At 44.5% G+C, this 24,341-nt stretch overlaps 1 protein-coding gene across 5 annotated transcripts in view; it reads right to left on the bottom strand.

The window, feature by feature from the left end:
* Nucleotides 1-24,341, bottom strand: part of LOC110521733 (receptor-type tyrosine-protein phosphatase F) — a 345,140-nt gene that overhangs the window by 88,816 nt on the left and 231,983 nt on the right. For 3 of the 5 annotated variants that reach the window (XM_036968462.2, XM_090231901.1, XM_036968467.2), the window contains 7 exons: nucleotides 24,038-24,183; nucleotides 23,608-23,849; nucleotides 23,214-23,407; nucleotides 22,237-22,370; nucleotides 21,680-21,824; nucleotides 18,658-18,963; nucleotides 9,236-9,429 (listed from right to left, as the gene is read on the bottom strand). In XM_036968462.2, the coding sequence (XP_036824357.2) occupies nucleotides 9,236-9,429; nucleotides 18,658-18,963; nucleotides 21,680-21,824; nucleotides 22,237-22,370; nucleotides 23,214-23,407; nucleotides 23,608-23,849; nucleotides 24,038-24,183 (1,361 nt within the window). The remainder of the gene's footprint in view (nucleotides 1-9,235; nucleotides 9,430-18,657; nucleotides 18,964-21,679; nucleotides 21,825-22,236; nucleotides 22,371-23,213; nucleotides 23,408-23,607; nucleotides 23,850-24,037; nucleotides 24,184-24,341) is intronic. The other 2 variants (XM_036968469.2, XM_036968468.2) reach the window with 1 other exon arrangement.

Below are 24,341 nucleotides of genomic sequence, written 5' to 3'. Positions count from 1 at the left end.
ACTGGACTGCAGGACTCTGGACAACACTACAGCGATAATCTACTCTGCCCTGCTGCACAGTTCCATGAATAGGAAACTAGACCTTTCAATTTGCTGTTAGCAGAGGTCCTCTAACTCCAAGGTCATGGGTTCAATTCCCGTAAGGATCGCATAAACTAAGTGGCATACAGTACCTAGTTCCTCTTGGAGTGACTATAAGTACTGTAAACCTATAAGGAGCCACTGGTCTGCCTGCACTTTAGTTCTAGATAGTAATGCTACTGAACAATAAACTGAACAGTACTGGACCCAAAAACCAGATTGGAATTTTTCAATAATACAGTTGGCACTTACTTTTTTTTTTAGCTGTTTGAAAACCAATATCTCTTAAGAATGGGAGGTTGGAGATTGGCCAAAAATTGCAAAGAGCTGAAGAATCTAGATTACTTTTCTTCAGAAGGGGTTTCACAATGGCAGTTTTTAGTGCAGTGGGGAAAGTGGAATGATTACCAACAGCTTGTACTTCTTCTGATATGCAATTAAAAACTGTTTTGCAGAAGGTGGAGGGGATAGGATCGAGAAGGCAGGTAGAAGGCTTACGTTGTGATATCACTTTCTTGAGCATGTCTGTGTCAACCAGGGAAAATAAATCCATAGTGCCTTTTGCCTGGTAGACTGGGGCACAAATCATCAAACTTCTCATCAGGTTTCGCTTGACTGATACCCAGCCTATTGTTTGTTATCTTATCTCTGAAATATGCTGCAAATGCCTCACATTTAGATGTGGAGGAAAGTTCACATTGGTTAGCTGAGGTAGGATTTATCAGGACACCAATGGTCGATAAGTGTCACGTCCTGACCTTTTTTTATGTCGCTATTTTAGTATGGTCAGGGCGTGAGTTGGAGTGGGGATTCTATGTTTGTTCTGTGTGTTATAGTTCTATGTGTTTGGCCTGGTATGGTTCCCAATCAGAGGCAGCTGTCAATCGTTGTCTCTGATTGAGAACCATACTTAGGTAGCCTGTTCCCACCTGGTGTTTGTGGGTAGTTGTTTTCTGTGTTTTCACCATACAGAACTGTTTCCATTGTCATTTCTTTCCTTCACTTGGTTATTTTGTATTTTTTGTGTTCTGATATAATACATTATCATGGACACTTTCAACGCTGCATTTTGGTCCGATCCTTCCTACTCCTCCTCAGGCGAAGAAGAAGTTAGTTACAGATAAGAGCACTCACAAATTATTCTGATTATTAGTGATCAATTTAGGACAATTAGCCCATCTGGCATTTCTAATTGCCAAGTTGCTCTCTCAGAATATCATAATGGACCTGCAACTTTGAAAGAAAAAGCCTCAGAGATGCTCTGTCAGGATGAATTATCTGGGCAGATGTTGCTAAAGGAGCCAATAATTCACAGACCGCAGCAACAGAGGGAAACTTTCAGAATAGCAACCCAGAGAAAAGCATTAGGGTGCAAAGGTCTCTCTCAGAATGCCAAGTTGCTCTCTCAGAATATCATAATGGACCTGCAACTTTAAAAGAAAGCCTCAGAGATGCTCTGTCAGGATGAATTATCTGAGCAGATGTTGCTAAAGGATCCAATAATTCACAGAACGCAGGAACAGAGGGAAACCTTCCGCACAGCAACACCGAGACAAGCATTAGGGTGCAAAGGTCTGCCAGGATGTGTTGTACTTTTCTTTATTTCATCATTCCTCTGACACCGAATAAAACAAAATATATGGGATAACAGCTATAGGATAACAAATCCTTTCTATTTTATAATAGAAACAACAGTAGACTGTATAGTGCCTGCTTTTTCCAACTTAGAACTAAAGACCTCAGCTGAAAACATCCTTTTAAGTAGCAGACACTTATAACACAGTTAGTGCAGCACCCACACTGACACAACATCGTCTCATTATAAAATTGCTATATCTATAGTTGATAATACAATTTTCCTTTGTGCAATGTATCTCATCATTTCCTGTGATCAAATTACTTTCTTCCTGGCACTTGACTGTGACAGCTCTCGCACTCTCTCGCACTCTTTCGCTCTCTCTCTCTCTCTCTCTCTCTCTCTCGCGCTCTCTCTCTCTCGCTCCCTCTCCATCTGTCCATCTCTCTTTTAATGAAGTGTGTCCCATTGGCTGTCCTGTAGAAAGCATAGCGACTACAATCCTTTTCGGAACATTTAGTTTTGTTGGTGGTCGGTCGTCCAGTGAGCTTTCAAACATTACTGTGGTCATGCACGGCAGTAGGCGGTATATGTACTGCTGCGGTTAGCTTCACACACAGATGCCTGCCTGAAACATATTGAAGCATGCCTGGCAGCTCTCCTTGAACATGACTAAGGAAATACCTCAGGGATACATGTTACATGGTAGGAGAGAAGACTATCTCGTTGTTAGAAGCAACTGTACTACTGTTAATAAGCAGCACTATAGCTTTCGACTGAAGTGTTTGGAAAGTATCTGCTGGCTACACCTGTGTAGAAGACACAAACAACTAACAACGTACACAACTGGGACCTTCAAGTGGTAGCTATTTGTCAAAGAGAATGTGTGTACTGCCATTTGTGAAGTTACACCACGCACTGTGAAGGCAACCAGAAAGAGAGAAGGGCTCTTCTCTCCTCTTTTCTCTCCTCTTTTCTCTGTGCAGTAAATATATGCCAGAGTGTGGGCTTCAAGCACCAATGCTGCCCTTGTTTATAGGTAATCACCCCTTACCACCCACACACAACGACACTCTCCCTCCCTCTCTTTTTCTCTCCTATCTTTCTCTCTCTCTTTTTCCTCCGCTCTCTCTTCGATCTCTCCCTCCTCTCTCTCTCTTTCTCTCTCCATCTCCTTCTCCCCCTGCCTCTCCCAGTGACCAGTCTCTGCTGAAGCATCCGTTTTTTTCCCGAGCTCCAGGAGACACAGATTAGCGTTTGATAGATTAGGACCGTTTTATCTGATCAGACAAGCCTTCCGCTTCACAACCATCAAGCCTTCCGCTCCAGGTGTCCAAAAATAGGCCTGACTTCAAACCTCAAAACAACCAGCGTGTAGAAAAACAACACTCTGTTTGTTCACGAGCAGAGAGAGAGAGAGAAAGAGAGAGAGAGAGAAAAGAGAAGGAGAGGGAAAGACACAGGAGAGAGTCAGGTATAAACAAAAACGATATAAGCGTCGTAAAGCACAGGGCAGGGAGTTGGCAGGCAATTAAGCCTTTATGTTCCTCAGTGTCTCTAACCCCCACGGCCAATAATTTGATATGGTGGAATTTACTCTGTCATTAAGGGTTTTGTCATAAGCGTGACGAAGAGAGCAGTAGTCCAAGCTTGATTGCTGTTCTATAGAGACCATCCACAGCCACAGTAAAATGGCGAAGGGATTTTAAAAGCTTCCTTCAACTGATAAACAACACACTACTAGGCCTACACTCCAAAGGGGTTCTTCGGCTGTCCCCATGGGAGAAGAGAACCCTTTTTGGTTCCAGGTAGAACCCTTTTCGGTTTCCGAACCAAAAAGGTTTCTTCAAAGGGTTATCTTATAGGGACAGTAAAATAACCCTTTTAGGTTCAAACATTGAGAGTGTAGAGTGATGACAGCTTATAGTCTAGCTAATGTGTTCTCTAGAGTTTCTCTATCACTAAAATTCTGTTCTCTCTCTCTCTCTCTCTATGCCCTTGGTCGGTAGGTCTATAGTGATCACAGCTTCTAGTCTTGCTAATATGTTTCTCTGCAATGAGCTTCTCTCTGTCCTTGGGTGTGTAACACTGTGTAAGCAACCGAGGGGAATGGTTATGGCCTCTTTCGAACAGATCTAGTCCCCAGACTTCATCAGTAGCAGTGGCCAGAGAGCCTGTTTTTCATGGAGCTGACAAGGACGCAGGCACCATAAATATGGACACAGCACAGCCAGCCGCCATGGTATGAGGAGCTCTCCACTGGCATAAAGATCTGAGCCTGGCAAAACAGCCCACTTAAAGTGATTCAGCACCGCACCAGGGACGGAATCAATCCATCACATAAAATCGTGTGATGTGTATACGACAGACCGAGAGAGATCCAACAACACAGAGTGTGTGTGTGTGTGTGTGTGTGTGTGTGTGTGTGTGTGTGTGTGTGTGTGTGTGTGTGTGTGTGTGTGTGTGTGTGTGTTGTATATGACAGAGATCCAAACAACACACCGTGGAAAGATTCAGCCAAATAAGGCCACATGCATGGCAGAACAGATTCCAATGAAGAGGACTAAGGAAACTACTGCAGTATTCTAAAATGAAAACGCTCCACTGGCTTGGCAAGATACAATTAATCAGATACATTACAGATAAAAACAGACAAAACTCTATGAATGAAGGTAGTAGGAAAAGAATGTGTGTGTGTGTGAGTCTGTATCGTGGATGTTTGAGTATGTGTGTGTGTCTGTGTGTGTGTGTGTGTGTGTGTATTGCTCCACACTGTACGTGTAGAGATATGTCGATTCAGTGACTTATACTTATATGCCAAGTGTGCAAAGCTGTCATCAAGGCAAAGGGTGACTACTTTGAATAATCTCAAATATAAAATATATTTTGATTTACTACATGATTCCATGTGTTATTTCATAGTTTTGATGTCTTCATAGTAAAAAAAAAAAAAAGAGTCTGGAATGAGTAGGTGTATCCAAACCTTTGACTGATACTGTACGCACATTTAAAACATTTTGCGTGTGTGTGAGTGCGTGTGCATCTATCGGTAACACATGACATACACACAACAAATAGGTCCCATAGGGGCGAGGCGTTGTGACGTGAGGTTTTGCTTTATTTGTTTTTTGAAACCAGGTTTGCTGTTCACTTGCACTATATGAGATGGAAAGGAGTTCCATGCAAACGCGGGTCTGTATAGTATTGTACGCTTTCTTACATTTGTTCCGGACCTGGGGACTGTGAAAAGACCCCTGGTGGCATGTCTGGTGGGGTAAGGGTGCGTGTAGTGCTGTGTGTAAGTTGACAATGCAAACAATTAGGAATTTCCTTCACATGAATGTTTCTTGTAAAAACAAGAAATGATGCAGTTGTAACGAGTGCGCTGAGAGTCGGGAAGCAAGTTCAGGGAGTGAGTGTTTTAATAAAACAAAACGTAACATAATACAAAACAAGAAACACTAACAGCACCCAGACGAGAAACAGAAACAATGACCCCTGGTGAAGGAACCAAAGGGAGTGACATAAATAAGGCAGGTAATCAAGGAGGTGATGGAGTCCAGGTGAGTGTCATAATAAGCTGATGCACGTAACGATGGTGACAGGTGTGCGCCATAACGAGCAGCCTGGTGACCTAGAGGCCGGAGAGGGAGCAAAGTAAGTCTTACTGCCACAGTAAGTGGCAGCAGTAAGTCGTTCCTTATCTCTTAGCCCTCGAGAGACTGGCATGCATTGTAATGATTTTAGCCCTCTGAATACAATGAAGTGCAAAACCTGCCTCTCAGTTCTTGGCCAGCTGAAGCTTAGCTAAGTCCTTCTTTGCAGCACTTGGCCATATGACTGGACAATAACCAAGATAAGATAAAACTAGAGCCTGCAGGACTTTCTTTGTAGAGTGTGGGGGGGACAAAAAAATATAAACAAATATGAGCCTTCAAGCCCTTTTAGGGCAACCGGCCGTGATTGGGAGTCCCATAGGGCGGCACACAATTGGCCTAGCGTCGTCCGGGTTAGGGCAGGGTTTGGACGGGTTAGGCGGTCATTGTAAATAAGAATGAGTTATTTACTGGCTTGCCTAGTTAAATAAAGGTTAAATATAAAAAAGCACATTCACTCACAGGGTGAGATATACAGTGCCTTGCGAAAGTATTCGGCCCCCTTGAACTTTGCGACCTTTTGCCACATTTCAGGCTTCAAACATAAAGATATAAAACTGTATTTTTTTGTGAAGAATCAACAACAAGTGGGACACAATCATGAAGTGGAAGGACATGCTGCGTTTTGCTGCGATTACAGCTGTAAGTCGCTTGGGGTATGTCTCTATCAGTTTTGCACATCGAGAGACTGAATTTTTTTCCCATTCCTCCTTGCAAAACAGCTCGAGCTCAGTGAGGTTGGATGGAGAGCATTTGTGAACAGCAGTTTTCAGTTCTTTCCACAGATTCTCGATTGGATTCAGGTCTGGACTTTGACTTGGCCATTCTAACACCTGGATATGTTTATTATTGAACCATTCCATTGTAGATGTTGCTTTATGTTTTGGATCATTGTCTTGTTGGAAGACAAATCTCCGTCCCAGTCTCAGGTCTTTTGCAGACTCCATCAGGTTTTCTTCCAGAATGGTCCTGTATTTGGCTCCATCCATCTTCCCATCAATTTTAACCATCTTCCCTGTCCCTGCTGAAGAAAAGCAGGCCCAAACCATGATGCTGCCACCACCATGTTTGACAGTGGGGATGGTGTGTTCAGCTGTGTTGCTTTTACGCCAAACATAACGTTTTGCATTGTTGCCAAAAAGTTCAATTTTGGTTTCATCTGACCAGAGCACCTTCTTCCACATGTTTGGTGTGTCTCCCAGGTGGCTTGTGGCAAACATTAAACAACACTTTTTATGGATATCTTTAAGAAATGGCTTTCTTCTTGCCACTCTTCCATAAAGGCCAGATTTGTGCAATATACGACTGATTGTTGTCCTATGGACAGAGTCTCCCACCTCAGCTGTAGATCTCTGCAGTTCATCCAGAGTGATCATGGGCCTCTTGGCTGCATCTCTGATCAGTCTTCTCCTTGTATGAGCTGAAAGTTTAGAGGGACGGCCAGGTCTTGGTAGATTTGCAGTGGTCTGATACTCTTTCCATTTCATTATTATCGCTTGCACAGTGCTCCTTGGGATGTTTAAAGCTTGGGAAATATTTTTGTATCCAAATCCGGCTTTAAACTTCTTCACAACAGTATCTCGGACCTGCCTGGTGTGTTCCTTGTTCTTCATGATGCTCTCTGCGCTTTTAACGGACCTCTGAGACTATCACAGTGCAGGTGCATTTATACGGAGACTTGATTACACACAGGTGGATTGTATTTATCATCATTAGTCATTTAGGTCAACATTGGATCATTCAGAGATCCTCACTGAACTTCTGGAGAGAGTTTGCTGCACTGAAAGTAAAGGGGCTGAATAATTTTGCACGCCCAATTTTTCAGTTTTTGATTTGTTAAAAAAGTTTGAAATATCCAATAAATGTTGTTCCACTTCATGATTGTGTCCCACTTGTTGTTGATTCTTCACAAAAAAATACAGTTTTATATCTTTATGTTTGACGCCTGAAATGTGGCAAAAGGTCGCAAAGGGGGCCGAATACTTTCGCAAGGCACTGTATGTGTGCGTATGTGTGTGTTTGTGTGGGTGTGCACATCCGTGTGTGCTTGCGTACAGGGTTGTGTGCGTGCATGCATGTGTAAGTGCTCATGAGTGTGTGTGTGCATGCGTGTGTGTGTGTGTATATATGTGTATGTGTATGTGTATGTGCGTCATTGCCTGCATCTGGGTGTCACAGATGTGATCGGGGGATGCAGAATAGCTGCTCCTTGCCCAGATAAGACAGGAATGTACCTCATGAAGGAAATCAGAGGTGAAACTTATCTCTGGGAGAGAGAAAAAAAAACACAACGTGAAATGACATGAACGATAGGCCCTCACACAGTACGTCTACTTGACCTTTCAGCTTGGCCAAGAAGTGGTGCAGGATGTGAGTGTGTGTGTGTGTGTGTGTGTGTGTGTGTGTGTGTGTGTGTGTGTGTGTGTGTGTGTGTGTGTGTGTGTGTGTGTGTGTGTGTCAAAGACGAGATGCAGCAGCCATCAAGGAACAGGGATTTAAGAAGTCATCTTTGGGTGGCTGTCTGATAGCAAGGTCACGGGAAATGGTTGGTCACGGCAAAAACAGTAGGTTGGTGGAACCAGCCCGATCTCCCTATAGCTCCCATTTTGTTTCACTGTGAAGTAAAAGGAATCGTCAGATCAACATGCTAGGGATGCGAGAGTTGATCAATTCTAATTAAGACATGTGTAAGGGTCAAAGGGCTCTGGTCAAACGTAAGTGCACTGTGTAGGGAATTGAGTAACATTTTGGTACAGCTTTACAGCTTTATGGAAAAATACATGCTAAGGTGTAAGGTTCAGAGACAAAATACATTCACAGCACGTCAATACAAATATCAGTGATGTGGATAATAGCTCTGCCTGAACGAACCGCTGTGACTCAGCATCAGAATCAGACATGGCAGTGAATTGTGAATTGTCTCATTGTACATCTCATCACACCTCTATACCTACCATGTCAGCTAGGCTTGTCTGCAGTTATCTGAGGAGAATGGCAAAGGGTGCTAGCACTGATAAGCTGGGAACTGGAGGAGGGCTTGACACCGTGTGCTTGACACTGTGTGCTTCAGAGAGAAGGAAGGCATGCTCTCACAAGCTCCTAATATGACTAGAGATCCTCTTATAAGCATTCCTAATACAACGAGAGAGAGAGCGAGAGAGAGAGAGAGAGAGAGAGAGAGAGAGAGAGAGAGAGAGAGAGAGAGAGAGAGAGAGAGAGAGATGTGTGTATATGTGTGTGTGTGAGCAACCCTAATCAGGATTAAATCTATGCTTTTTCATATTCCTCATTTTCGAGTAATACTAAACCCAGCAACAATATGAAATACAATAATGTTCCTAGAAAAACAAGGCAGTGAGTTGACATTCTCATCTACATAAAAGGCAGACCAACCCGCATTCATATCTACATAGAATATGCATTTTCATCATCAGCATAGCTAGAGACTGAACAGAGTTATCTTGGTATTTCCATCCCTGCCTTATTCCACTGAAGAGGAAATGGAAAAGGGGGATTTGTTCACTGTGTTTTTTAAAGGCAAATACATAGGAAATACACAGGTCCTTTTCAATCACGTTAAGAGGACTGACTAATTAACTAATCATAGTGATTACCTGACCACCATTCTCTGCCACTGACAGAGAGTAACGATCATTCCTTACTGAACAAAATCTCCGCCAGTTCTCCATTATGAGTGACTAAGAACTGTGTGAGGTGAATGGGAGGGCTCTTTGAGAGTTTGAGAGACCTGGGTGGGTTCTTTGAGCGTTTGCTTGAGCCTTCCTGGAGTGCCAAATGGCCGGGCAAGCTCAGCACATCTTACGTATTCATTGTTTTGCAGTTAAAGTTGTAGAAATATTTCAAATACCATTCGAAACCCAGGTCTGACTGGGACACTGTGGCACTGGCAGTGGGACAGTACCTGTGCATCGGGTAGGGAGACGTCCATGATGTTGGGCTGGCCTCGTGGCGCTCCATTCTCCAGTCGTGAGAAGACCACCTGGTACCCCCTGATCTGCCCATGCTGTTTCACCTGGAGGGGGGGCTTCCACATCACCCTCAGGGCTGTAGAGTTCAGGGCATCAGCCTCCACCTTCCTGGGAGGGGCTCCGGGCACTGGGGGAAAAGGATAACAGGTAACAGAGGTTACATAATAAATTGAGCGTACTGCAGGTAACAAGTTAAGCTTCAACTCTGACTGAGGGTTACAGCTAGGCTTAAACCTGTGTCCAAAATGGCGGTGCGTATTTCAGATGTAACCAGAGAATAATTTAAGATGACCAAGCAAGCCTGTTTCAAACACTGTGCTCTGTAGCTAGCTAGATCTCTATCGGAATGGCATCAAAGCTTCATCAAAGAAACATACCTATTGAGAAACATTGAAAGGTCTGTGGAGGTTCAAAGGTAATATGAAGGTAGCATAGTTCCCTTTGAAGGTTAGATAAATCAAAGCGTCTCGTGGTTTCTTGGGGGGGACATCAGCGGCTGGGTTGAGTGGCCAGACTTACTGTTTCATGGCAGAGGAAGAGCAGAGCTGCTATTTAAACAGGCTAATTATGAGCTGGATGCATGATCAGCTACCCGGGGAGGTTTTAAGTTAATACAACTATGACGTCAATAGAAATGAGCGGAGATAGATTGGCTTGATAATGATAGTCAATAGGAAGCAGCGGAGAGTGAGGAGGAAAGGACAGGAAGCGGTAAAGGAAAAGGCCTGTATTAAGAGATTAATACATAGATATAAGCAGACTGTTAGTGTAGTACTCTACACCAACGCAACACTACATATCCTAACGGAAAGGAAAAGCTCAGTATCTGCCAGTCAGCACTATGCACAGCAGCTCTGCTAATTGGAACCATTTAACCTCATAATACATCTGCAAGCTTCCAGAATCCTGCAGAATCCTGCCGCCTCGGTCGACCTTCAGAAGAACAAAAGTCAATATGGCTCTTGTATTAACAGATAAATACAAAGCCCAAGTCTACATCCCAAATTGCACCCTATTCCCTGTGCAGTGCACTACTTGTCAAAAGTAGTGCGCCGTGTAGGCCACAGGGTCCCATTTTTAGAACACACGCCATGCCTATGTAAAATGGAAGAGGAACTGATGTAGAGAACCCCAGCACGTATACACAGACACACTCATGATGCTGTTGAAGTCTTTGAAGTTCGGTCTTCAAGGATTTCAATCCAGAGTACTGCTGGATGTAAATTGTTCATCCTGTCTTCAGACTTGTCCAAAGTGTGCGTACACTGACAAAATTGCCGGGTTATTTGGATGACCCAACCGCTGGGGTTGTAGGCATTGGGTCACTTATCAAATCAAAATCAAATAAAATGTTATTTGTCACATGCGCTGAATACAACAGGTGTAGGCCTTACAGTGCAATGCTTACTTACAAGCCCTTAATTAACCAACAATGCAGTTTTAAGAAAATATCTAAAAAAAAGTATGAGATTAGAATAACAAATAATGAATTAAAGAGCAGCAGTAAATACCAATAGCGGGGCTATATACAGGGGGTACCGGTACAGAGTCAATGTGCAGGGGCACCAGTGTCGAGGTAATTGAGGTAATACGTTCATGTAGGTAGACTTATTAAAGTGACTATGCATAGATAATAACAGAGAGTAGCAGCAGCGTAGAAGGAGGATGGGGGGGCAGTGCAAATAGTCTGGGTAGCCATTTGATTAGATGTTCAGGAGTCTTATGGCTTGGGGGTAGAAGCTGTTTAGAAGCTTCTTCGATCTAGACTTGGCGCTCCGGTACCACTTGCCGTGCGGTAGCAGAGAGAACAGTCTATGACTAGAGTGGGTGGAGTCTTTGACAATTTTTAGAGCCTTCCTCTGACACCACCTGGTATAGAGGTCCTGGATGGCAGGAAGCTTGGCCCCGGTGATGTACTGGGCCGTACGCACTACCCTCTATAATGCCTTGCGGTCGGAGGTCGAGGAGTTGACATACCAGGCCGTGATGCAACCCGTCAAGATGCTCGCGATGGTGCAGTTGTAAAACCTTTTGAGGATCTGAAGACCCATGTCAAATCTTTTCAGTCTCCTGAGGGGGAATAGGTTTTAGTTGGGTTGTTTTCTTTAAAAAGAGCAAGGTTGGGAAGTTGATGCTGGGTTATTGAGATATGACCCAGCCGGTCTGATGAGAAGACTGGAGGCGTGGCTTTTTAGGGGTGGGGCTTTCAGATAGTTATTTTTGGATACCGTGACAGTCAATGTAATTCTGGTTGATCTGTTCTGCTATGTTGTTATCACATATTGAGGTTGAACACTAACATTTTTGTAGCTTTGAGAAAGCGTACTAGTTTCTTAAGAGCCTTCGGAAAACCCAATGTTGGGATGATTACCACTTTGTTATAGTATGCAAATAACAATATGCATATTATATTTGAAAATTTAAAGTGCAAGAATTTTAAAGAAAATGTTTCATTTGCAGTGTACGAACATAATTGATAAAGATGGATGGCCAAAAATAACTATCTGAAAGCCACATCCCCAATTAGCCACACCTCCTGAAAATAACCTAAGGATTACATTAAAAAAAGACCCAGCTGCTGGGTCGATCCAACATGAAAATGAATAAAACCCAACTCATGGTTAAATTAACCCATGTTTGGGTAATCCCAATATCCCAACATGTTGGGTTATCCATGCAACCCAACTGGCTGGGTCAAAATAACCCAGCGTGTGTTCTGTCAAATATTTACCCAGCGATGGGTTTCCTAATAACCCAAATTGGGTTATTTTTTACCCATCATTCTTTTTAGAGAGTAACAATAAACCCTATTGTTTTCAAACAACATACTGTCATCTCTCAGTGTTGGGGCTGCACAGGGATGTTGGACTCAAACTGAGGGCAGCTGTGATAGTTTGTCTCCATCTTTCTCCATCTATTGCTCCCTCTCTCTGCTACCCAGCTCTCTTTCTTTCTCAATCCTTCCCTGGCTGTCTGCTACTCATCAGAAAGACAGAGAGCTCCCACTCACTCCCATGGAGTCTCCATGGAAACCGAGGTGCAGAGACAGAGTAGGTTCATGCCATGTTCTCTTGTTTCTAGAATGTCCCCTCTACTCAGGTCCACATGAATGAAGTTGCTAATGCACTTTTTCCCAGAATCCCACTGCATGAATGCAATCAAGCGCACATCATGTGCTTGTCAGCTCAGGGCAGCGGGAAAGTGATTCAGCAGGTAATTCAATAAAGATCTGGGACAGATTGGGAATGTATAGGCAAAGTCAGTTAGGGGGTCACTCATCCCACTGTAGCAGAGGAGATAGAGAGGAGAAGAGAGAAGGATCTGACGGTGGCCATGTTGTCAGTAAGTTTTCAGAACCCTTGACTTTTTCAAAATTTTGTTGTGTTCCAGCTTCACCTGGAATGCTTTTCCAACAGTCTTGAAGGAGTTCCCACATATGCTGAGCACTTGTTTTCCTTCACTCTGCTGTCCGACTCATCCCAAACTATCTCAATTGTGTTGAAGTCGGGTGATTCTTGAGGCCAGGTCATCTGATGCAGAACTCCATCACTCTCCTTCTTGGTCAAATAGCCCTTACACAGCCTGGAGGTGTGTTGGGTCATTGTCCCGTTGAAAAAAAATGATAGTCCCACCAAATGCAAATCAGATGGGATGGCGTATCGCTTCAGAATGCTGTGGTAGTCATGCTGGTGAAGTGTGCCTTGAATTCTAATCTCCTTCGAACAACTGATGTTGAGGTGTGTCTGTTACTTGAAATCTCTGAAGCATTTATTTGGGCTGCAATTCCTGAGGATGGTAACTCGAATGAACTTATCTTCTGCAACAGAGGTAACTCTGGTTCTTCCTGTCTTGTGGCGGTCCTCATGAGAGCCAGTTTCATCATAATGCTTGATGTTTTTGCGACTGCACTTGAAGAAACTTTCGAAGTTCTTGACATTTTCCTTATTGACTGACCTTCATGTCTTAAACTAATGATTGACTGTCGTTTCTCTTTGCTTATTTGAGCTGTTCTTGCCATAATATGGACTTGGTCTTTTACCAAATAGGACTATCTTCTGTATACCACCCTTGCCTTGTCACAACACAACTGATTGGCTCAAACGCATTAAGAAGGAAATAATTTACACAAATTAACTTTTAACAAGGCACACCTGTTAATTAAAATGCTTTCCAGGTGACTACCCCATGAAGCTGGTTCAGAGAATGCCAAGAGTGTGCAAAGCTGTCATCTAGGCAAAGGGTGGCTACTTTGAAGAATCGAAAATATAGCTGTTTGAAGCAGGTGTACAAAACCAAAAGTAAAAGACAAACATGAAACTTAAGAACAGGAAGAATAGAAATAGAGCACATAGAACAGTTCTAATGCTTCTTAGACTTGCTTTTAATGACAAGATAAATCTATAACTGACATTTCTTGGGTCGCCCAAAAAGTATTCAATCCCTTTCTTAAAGCAAGCCTTAATAAATTCTGGAGTAAACATGTATCACATAATAAATTGCATGGACTCATTCCGTGTGCAATAATAGCGATTAACATGATTTTTGAATGACTACCTCATCTCTATACCCCAGTGAATTTCAAACACAGATTCAACCACAAAGACCAGGGAGGTTTTCCAATGCCTCGCAAAGAAGGGCACCTATTAGTAGATGGGTAAAAACGTTAAAAAGCAGACAATGAATATGCCTTTGAACATGGTGAAGATATTAATTACACTTTGAATCGTGTATCAATACACCCAGTCACTACAAAGATACAGGCATTCTTCCTAACTCAGTTGCCGGAGAGGAAGGAAACCGCTCAAGGATTTCACCATGAGGCCAATGACTTTAAAACAGTTACAGAGTTTAATGGCTGTGATGGGAGAAAACTGAGGATGGATCAACAACATTGTAGTTACTCTATACTCCATTTTACTCCATAAAAAACCTACTTGACAGAGTGAAAAAAAGTTAGGCTGTTCAAAATAAAATGTTCCCAAAACATGCATTCTGTTTTCAACAAGGCACTAAAGTATTACTGCACGAAATGTGGCAAATTAATTAACATTTTGTAAATCCAACACAACACATTACTGAGTACCACTCCATATTTCCAAGCGTAGTGGTGGCAGCCTCATGTTATGGGTATGCTTGTCCAGTAATTGTTAAAGACTGGGGAGTTTTTCAGGATAAAAAATAAATGGAATGAATCTAAGAACAGGCAAAATCCTAGATGAATATCTGGTTCAGTCTGCTTTCTACCAGACACTGTGAAATGAATTCTCCTTTCAGCAGGACAATAACCTAAAACACAAGGCGAAATCTACACTGGAATCATACTAAGAAGACAGTTGATGTTCCTCAGTGGCCGAGTTACATTTTTCACTTAAATCTACTCGAAAACCTATGGCAAGACATGAAAATGGTATTCTAGCAATGATCAACCACCAACTTGACAGAGCGTGGAGAATTTTGAAAATAATCAATGGGCAAATGTTGCACAATCCAGGTGTGGGAAGCTGTTAGAGATTTACCCAGAAAGACTCACAGCTGTAATCGCTGCCAAAAGTAACATGTATTGTATCTAACATGTATTGACTCAGGGAGTTGAATACTTATAGAATCAATATACACTGCTCAAAAAATAAAGGGAACACTAAAATAACACATCCTAGATCTGAATGAATGAAATATTCTTATTAAATACTTTTTTTCTTTACATAGTTGAATGTGCTGACAACAAAATCACACAAAAACTATCAATGGAAATCAAATTGATCAACCCATGGAGGTCTGGATTTGGAAAAATTAAAGTGGAAAACCACACTACAGGCTGATCCAACTTTGATGTAATGTCCTTAAAACAAGTCAAAATGAGGCTCAGTAGTGTGTGTGGCCTCCACGTGCCTGTGTGACCTCCCTACAACGCCTGGGCATGCTCCTGAGGAGGTGGCGGATGGTCTCCTGAGGGATCTCATCCCAGACCTGGACTAAAGGTGTCTGAGGATCTCATCTCGGTACCTAATGGCAGTCAGGCTACCTCTGGAGAGCACGGTGTTGGGCTGTAAGCACAACCCCCAACCTGTGGACGTCGGGCCCTCATACCACCCTCATGGAGTCTGGTTCTGACCATTTGAGCAGACACATACACATTTGTGGCCTGCTGGAGGTCATTCTGCAGGGTTCTGGCAGTGCTCCTCCTGCTCCTCCTTGCACAAAGGCACTACGCTGACAGACACAGCAAACCTTCTTGCCACAGCTCGCATTGATGTGCCATCCTGGATGAGCTGCACTACCTGAGCCACTTGTGTGGGTTGTAGACTCCGTCTCATGCTACCACTAGTGTGAAAGCACCGCCAGCATTCAAAAGTGACCAAAACATCAGCCAGGAAGCATAGGAACTGAGAAGTGGTCTGTGGTCACCACCTGCAGAGCCACTCCTTTATTGGGGGTGTCTTGCTAATTGCCTATAATTTCCACCTGTTGTCTATTCCATTTGCACAACAGCATGTGAAATTTATTGTCAATCAGTGTTGCTTCCTAAGTGGACAGTTTGATTTCACAGAAGTGTGATTGACTTGGAGTTACATTGTATTGTTTAAGTGTTCCCTTTATTTTTTTGAGCAGTGTATATTAGTGACATTACAGATTATTTTGTGTAGATCATTGACAAAAATGACAATTACTGTAAATCCATTTTAATCCCACTTTGTAAGAAAACAAAATGTAGGATAAATTAAGGGGTGTGAATACTTTCTGATACTTTCACTGTAGGTAAAGCAGACTACTGCAGGTCCCGGTCCATCTGACATGACAGACATCCCAGCACACTGCTTGATATGTGTCCCCAAACCATCAAGAACAGCCTGACAGTTGCTGCTGGATCTCAATAACTATAGGCTGTGAGATTGGCTTCATTTTATTAAAACAAATGAATTGAGAGACAGAGGCCCAGCCATCAAGGCCCAGTGCACCCTAACCACAGTGTCACAGAACAAATTAGACTTCACTGTGATTGGACAGGGTGCCAGGCAGGCAACTGTGGGTTCTGCTGTACTGTGGGGGTGGGAGGATTATTGGTGTGTGTGTGAGAGAGAGAGAGAGAGAGAGAGAGAGAGGAGAGAGAGAGAGAGAGGATGTAGAGGGATGAAAGAAAGACAAAGAAGAGAGATTGGACAGGGAGGGATAGAACAGAGGATGCCACTGCACTGAGAAATGGACAGATGCTGGAACAATCCAGGGAGAGACGAGAGCTCAAAGTCAAACGGACGCAGAGAGACGGAAAGAGATGAAAAGAGTGTGAGATTAGAATGCAGTGGGTGTGCAGAGGAAAACTGTAGCAGAGAGAGAGAGAGAGAGAGAGAGAGAGAGGGGGCATGGGAGAAATAGAGGGAGAGAGAGAGACAGAGAGAGAGAGTGAGAGAGAGAGAGAGAGAGCGAGAGAGAGAGAGAGAGAGAGAGAGAGAGAGGGCATGGGAGAGAGAGAGGGAGAGAGAGATAGAGAGAGAGGGGGCATGAGAGAAAGAGAGGGAGAGAGAGAGAGGGAGAGAGAGAGCGGAGATGGAGCGAGAGGTGGAGATAGAGGGAGGGAGAGAGCGAGAAGGATTAAGAGAGGGAGGGAAGGAGGGGGAGGGGGTTGATGGAGTGAGATGTAGAGAGAGAGAGAGGGAGAGAGAGATGAAGATGGAAAGAGAGGTGACACAGTGAAGGTTAGTGGATGTGAGTGAGTGGGAGAGGAACAGTTTGCCTAACTAAAACGATGCTTCTGCTCGTCTCTTGTGAAGCATTATTGGCTGTTTCTACTCTTTAAAGCCCTGCTGCCACTGTGAAGACAAAGAAAAACAAAGAGAGGGGAAGATATGGATAAAATCCGAGAGAGAGAGAGAGGGAGGGAGGGAGAGATGGCGATAATGCGATAAAGAGACCCTGCTATAGCCATTACATCAGTCCCTGTAGCTCTCTGACCCGAAACAGGACCGTAAAAGACCTGCCTCTACCAGAATGCAAAAACATGGGAACAACGAAGAGAAAGGAAAGCAGCTGCTAGATGAGTAGTCATTACAATTCTCTCTGCCCTAGCCACCACCCACACATCACTCTACCACCCACACGTCACCCCCCCCCCCCCCCCCCCCCACCACCACCACTCACACACACACAGTGGAAAGCCTAACATAATTAATAGGCAAGGGGAAAAGCGAGAGACAGGAAAGATGAAATGGGGGAAGAGAGGGAGTCAGGAAGATGTCAAGAGCACATGCTGTCTTCATTTGTTAGCTGTGGTCACCACAGACAGACGGGCGGCTGGAGAAAGATGCAGAAAAACCCTGTTTTATCAGATGGAGGGAAAAAAGGAGGAACGGCTCCAGTCCCCACACTGTGCTGACGGACGGACAGCTGGAGAAAGAAGAAACACAGTGAAGAGAAGAGGAATTACCCTCAACACTGCACTGTCAAATCCGCTGATACTTTCTCCATTGGTTCAGGAAAAGAGCCTATTGTATTCCTGGTTACGATGGAGCCCCTTGTAAGAATGTTGTGTAATGGCATCTTAGACTTAGTGGACACAGATGCTGGACTGTGCTGCTGTAATGTGAGGCGGTATGCTCTATGTGCGCCCGAAATGGCATCCAGTTCCCTATATAGTGCACTACGTTTGACCAGAGACCCATAGGGAATAGGCTGCAATTTTCGGATGTGTCCTCTGTCAGTAATAAACACACAGAGTGTGCTCGCTGGGTGATGCAAAGCTGACCATCCTTGTGGGCTAGCCTCCGACAGCCCATTTATCCACTCACCACAGCACTTCAAACTAAAGCTTTATCTGCGTGAGGAGATGGAGCCTGTCAGATCCCCACTCAGACTCAGGCTCATCACCAGACAACACAGACCGCCCAGCCAGCTACCAGGCTAGAAAAATGACAGCATGCTCAAAGACAGGAAGAAGAGAGTGGTCAAAGAAAACCAGACAGGTCATTAGAAAGAGTAGAGCAGCGGTAGTAGTAGTAGAAGAGTCCCGGCGCTGGGTTAGTGTCAGTAGTGTGCCCAGAGAAAGAGGGCCTTGCCTGGCTAGAGAGAGGCAGAGAGGCCGCTGGGGAAGGCCCAGTTGAGAGCAGTAGTAGTAACAGTTGTGGCAGTAGTTGTACTACTACAACAGCAGGGCTGGGTTAGTGCCAGTATTGCTTCGCCAGGAAAGTCCCCAGCCTGACCATGGCAGAGAGGAGCACACATGCCGGACAGAGGCAGAGACAGGTCAGGGGAAAGCAGCAGCAGTAGTATTAGTAGCAGTAGAGACCCGGTATCAGGCTGGGTTAGTGCCAGAAGTGCTTCTCCGGGACAGGAGGCCCTTTCCTGGGCCCAACCATGGACATACCATCCTCCTTGGTCCTGATCCGGGCTGCAGGGCTCTCTGGGCCTGGGCCTACGTCCGTGTGAGCCCTGACCCACACCTGGTATTCTGACCACTTCTCCAGGCCCTCCAGTATGTAACTAGAGACGTCTGCCCCGATGTCCGATACCTCGTGGCGCTCCAGGTCCTCTCCAGTTGCGGCCTTGTAGGCCAGTGTGTAACGGACAATGTCCCCATGGCGGCTGGCTGCAGGGGGCGCTCTCCAACTCACCTTGATGCTGGTGGAGCTGAGGCTCAGCAGGACTATCTCCTGGGGCGGGGCTGAGGGGGCTGGGGGGAGGGACACAGGGAGGGAGCGGGGTCAAACAGGAGAGATTGGAGAGGGATGGAAGAGGAGTGCATCCCAAATACCACCCAATTCCCTTTAAGTGCACTACTTTTGACCAGGGCTCTGGTCAAAAATAGTGCACTACTGTATAGGGAATACGGTGCCATTTGGGACACATCCTAGGCCTTCTGGACTGGGAGGGGGAGCGCCATATACTGTAGCCTATAACTCTTTACCAATGTGTGTTAGAGTAATCGTGTGTGTAAGGCAGCCTTGTTTGTTTTTAAAGGAGGTATAGTAGGTGTATATATAAATACATATGAATAATTTTTTATCAAGTGTTTTTCTTCAGAAGGTGTGGTTATTTTATTTTCTAGTCTGTTGGCTAAGCCCACAATCTTACACAGTAAAACAAATACTTAAAATGTAAAACAGGCACATAATATAAATGAGCAAAATAAATGTTTCAGAATATCACGACACAGTGAATATGAACAATGGAAAGGTGGTGGGTGGGTGAGGGATACTGAGGGAGCACTGTGTGACAGAGGAACTTTAACATGCCTGCTTGTGATTCTGGCAGCCAGAGCACTGAGGCAGCAGGACACAATATGCTTTCACTAATGAGTCATGTCTGGTTGGTTGGTGTGAAAGAGCTAATCCTTGACAGCCCATTATTTCCTTTCAGAATACAGATGCCCAAGTGATGAACAAATCCAGATTGAAACAGAGTAGAAACAATCTACAACCCAAATGGCACCCTATTCCCTACATAGTGCACTAGGTGGCTGAACCTTTTTGGGTATATTCATGTGGGGGTGGATGAGAGGAAGAGACTATGTGTGGGAGACAAATTGCAACAGCTACGTTTCAAATAGGAGCAGGGTTGTAAGAAATACAAAAAGATAGAAGAGAGGGAGGCAGATATAGAGAGAGGGAGATATAGATATAGAAGAAGGAAATAAAGACAGGGGCAGATAAAGAGAGCAAGAGAAAGAAATGGTGAATGGGTAAGAATATTGAGGACAGAGATAGTAATAGAATTGTGATTTTGAGAAGCAAGGGGAATAGAGCAGAAAGATTGAAATACAGTGAAAAGGAGGAAAAGTGGAAGTTATTGAGACAAAGACAGATAGAGAGAGACACTTTGCTGTGTTAGAACCCTTGAAACGGTGACTCGGTGACTCCGTGTGTCAGTGGGCAGGCAGATAAGAGACTGACTTCAGAGAGAGAGAGAGAGAGAGAGAGTGAGAGAGAGAGAGAGAGAGAGAGAGAGAGAGAGAGAGAGAGAGAGAGAGAGAGAGAGAGAGAGAGAGCTCCATTTCGAGACCTCTGTTCCTATGGGAATCAAAGCCCTGTCTGGTCCCTCAAAAGTAGTGCACTAAATCGAGAATAGGGATCCATTTGTGACGCAGACTGGCTCCCCCTTTCCATACATGAAGGTTTTGACAGCTGACAAGTAAAACAAATGGCTCAGAATAAGCTCTGATTCGTTTTAGGGAACCCATCATAAATATTTCAGCTTCCAACCCCTAGATTTCCTGGAGAGCCTGCTCGGTGATGTGAGCGGAGCCTGAGGCCGTGACAACAGCAGAGGTGCAGCAGAGGGGGCTGGTTATGTGCTAAAAACTCAATTAAGGGGAGCTGTTCGATGCTATTAGTGTCGGGTAGGCGACAGTGATTGTGTTGGTGGATGCCAAGGCCATACATAAAGACGTATAGTACAGTAGGGGTGCCGTGTTTCATGATAAACTATAAAACCATAGTAACAAATGATGGTGACATTTATGAGGCTGCCTTGTCTTCTGTGCAGCAGCCTGTTTGGGGTTGCTGGGTTCTGCATCATACTGAAAATGAGCATGTTCTGTGTATGTACTCAGTTGAATGTGGCGCAATGGGTTTATCATACTATTTGTCAAAATGTGCAAGGGTCTACTGGTAGTGATTTGTTATCGAACTGACTGCAAATAGGGAGAAGGAATGTTCCTCACAGTGCTGGCATGTACTGTACTTGTCAGGGGAGAACGACTGCCCCCTCTCATTGATGCCGCTGAAGTTCAAGGCCAACCGCTGTATTCCAGGCATTGTTTCCCCGTTATAGTGAATAGAAAAATGGCAATCTTCATGGTCAATCTTTGTGTAAGACAATCATGGTACAAATAATTCATTCTAATACACCAGATGTATGTTCTTGAACCTAATATTTTCAAATTGCAAACAGAAGTTGGAAGGATAAGCCTGCAGTACCCCGGTCAGGCCTTCAACTTGAGCTACTCAATGAGAGTGGGCAGCACCGAGCTAGCCTGCTAGCTAGCTCAAACTGAGCACGTCATGTCTCAATGAGATGTCATCTTAACCGACATCATTTTGTCTCAATGCACATAGGAATGAACGGTGTCACCTGATCGATGGTTTTGTCCATTCATAGGACACACATAGGATTTTCCCCCTCAAGATCAGATGGGTTTGAGGTGCAAAATATGACCTACCTTTTGTGTCCACCTCAATGAGGCATTGACTACACATTCTTGTAAGATGCAGAAAACTTCATTAAAGTCCTAGAGTAAAGCTTGGTCGAGCGAAAGGGTTGCACGTAGAAGAAGAAAAAAAAACTCTGTGTCTGGGCGTTGGGGTGTGGACCAAAAAGTAGTCAGCTCCAGGTAAAGAGAGGTAAAAAATCTATAGGTTTGGGTCTGGGAGTTGAGGCACAGTACTTACTGGACTGGGCAGTCCTGGCCTCAATAAGTTGGGTGTAGACGCCAAGACCCATCTCAGAGCGAGCAGCCAGGGAGAACATGTAGAGGGTGTCTGGCTTCAGACCCTCCACAGCATAGGACCCCGCTGGAGGGAAGGTCACGTGGAGCTGAGGAAGAGAACAGGCATTATAGACGTTAGTAAAAGTCTCGGAAGAGTCGAGAAAAAAGGACCCAGAAACAAATGTTGTCGGCACTAGCAAGATCGCTACTCTATTTATGTTTATGTCTGTCGCTAGAGATTGTTAAAAAGCACAATGAGAACTGTAGATATTGTAATCCTCAAAGTTAATATGTAACACTTCCACATAAAAGGTACACAAAGTAGGAATTACATTTCGGATCCTATATCGCATTTGGAACATCTGAAATATCTTCTAGATAGTCCACTGAGTAAAACATAACAGAAGCATGAAATGTTTCATGGTCCTACGAGACGGATTACACTATTCCTGGAGTAGGGGGATTGCATTATCAGTAAGGGTAGGATGTGCTGGGGACAGGTTTAAAATTGTAATTTACCTTATTGCCAGAGTTAGCCTCCCAGTACATGAGCTCGTACTTGGTGATCTGGTCCTGGACAGGCCACAGCCACGACAACATGATGCGGGTGTCCAACTCTGCCTCTGCCTCGAAGCTAGATGGCTGGGCTGGTACTACAGGAAGAGAGAAAGAGAGAGAGAGAGAGACTTTACCTCTCAGGATACATAGGGGTTACGTCTTAATTCAGCCGCAGCATGCACTTGTGCACTCCTTCCCATCCATCTAAAAGCATTGGAATGTCTTACACCAGTTATCTTCTTTTAACCACAAAGGGAAGTACACACTTTGGACAGAGGGGTTGATGACATGGACTGGGACAAAGTGAATTACTCAGTGTGGAATCATATAGACTACGGTAGAGTCTGCAGACGCGCTGTGAGACACAGGAGATGCGCTGTGCTTTCGCATGAATCACTCTGTAATAGCGCTGAGACTACTGTTTCACAAGTACCAGCAATATACAGAACACCTTCGCAAGTGGCTCCTTTATACCTTTAAAAGCTCGAGTACATCCACAGTACAAAGAAACCAATTCAGAAGACTGTTTCTGCACGGCAAAATAATTCAGTGGCACTGCATCACTTTATCACCTTTCTTCTCAAATGTGTCAGAAGAGGAGGAAACTGCAGAGCAGACACCTACTTTGTTTCTTGGAGGACACAGCACAGTAGATAATATGCCCTTGTGGATATGGATTGTCACTTAGTGAAAAGTGAAACCTCTACTTGGGAGACTTGAGCTTGAAGATTGTCCCACAGTCGAGGGTGGTTAAGGAGCGGAAACAGACCTAACACACAAAGTGCCCCCTGTTTCATACAGTGTCTACTTGCCATCTAGGTAGTGTCCCTTCTTCATAAGTAACAGTGCCCGCTCACCACTCCTCGGCTACACAAGTTGTACACTTACCACCTAGGTAGTGCACTAGGTACTGTCCCTCCTTCAGAGTGTCCACTCACCTCCCTGCTGGGTTTTGACCTGCAGTACATCAGACGGAGGTCCGTCCCCTACAGAGGTGAACCCCAGCACCCTGAGGCTGTAGGTGATATCTGTGGTCAACCCTGAGATGGTGGTCAGTCTGCTGTCATCAGTGTTATGTTTGTGCCACGCACTCAGCGGGGCTCCGAGGTCAGAGCTATAGTACACCCGGTAACTGAGGAGGGGGTTAGAAAATCAATCAATCAGCCAAGTTTACAAAATGGAAGATAAAATCCTCAGACGAAGAGACCTGTTAAATCAACCTTTAGCTGTATGACATTTATAAAGCATGTAGGCCTCATAAAGAGTTTATAAAGGCTTCATTAAGCCTTAAAAATATATATTAATAGAATAGTCTTATAGCTAAGACCCTACCCTCTGATCTGTCCATTAGGCTCCTCGGGAGGCTCCCATTGGACCAGCATAGTGGATGCGCTGAGCATGCGAGCCTGTACAGCCAGCGGTGGAGAGGAGGGAGCCTGCTCACTGGTTCTGGTGTCCACGAGGCTGCTGGGAGGGCCACGCCCAATGTTGTTCACCGCCATGACGTGGAACTCATACTCAGAGTAGGGGCTGAGCCCTCCGATGCTGTAGCGGGTGGTGGCTACTCCGTCAACCTAAAACATAATGACATCATAATAATATGGTCATTTAGCAGACTCTTTTATCCAAAGTGACTTACAGAACTGTCAACATTGACCATGACACTTACTGTACATTCAGCATATGTGGGGCATGCAGGAATGGAACCCACAACCATGGTGTTGCTTGCACCCACTGAGTCATTCAAACCATTGGAACGTACCTCCTGGAAGCCGTTGTCAGAGACCTTGGCCCGGTACTGGATGACGTAGTAGGACACAGGCTCAGGGTTCCCGGAGTCCCAGGTCAGAGTGACGCTGGTGGCTGTGGTCTCAGTCACAATCAGGGAGGTGGGGGGCTTGGGCAGGGCTGTCAGATAGACCATTGGGGAGGGAGAGAAATACACAGGTCATGGAAGCTCACAACAGCAAAACGATACATTTCTGTTTTCATGGACAATAAAGTATACTATTCCATTCTATTCTATTTTGTTCTATTCCAATATATTCTCTGATCCTTCGTCCAGT

Source organism: Oncorhynchus mykiss, chromosome 4 (assembly GCF_057628025.1).
Source record: "Oncorhynchus mykiss isolate SJ-2025 chromosome 4, ASM5762802v1, whole genome shotgun sequence".
Lineage (NCBI taxonomy): Eukaryota > Metazoa > Chordata > Actinopteri > Salmoniformes > Salmonidae > Oncorhynchus > Oncorhynchus mykiss.
The sequence above is the reverse complement of the archived record's forward strand: the minus strand, read 5'-3'. Positions and strand labels throughout refer to the sequence as shown.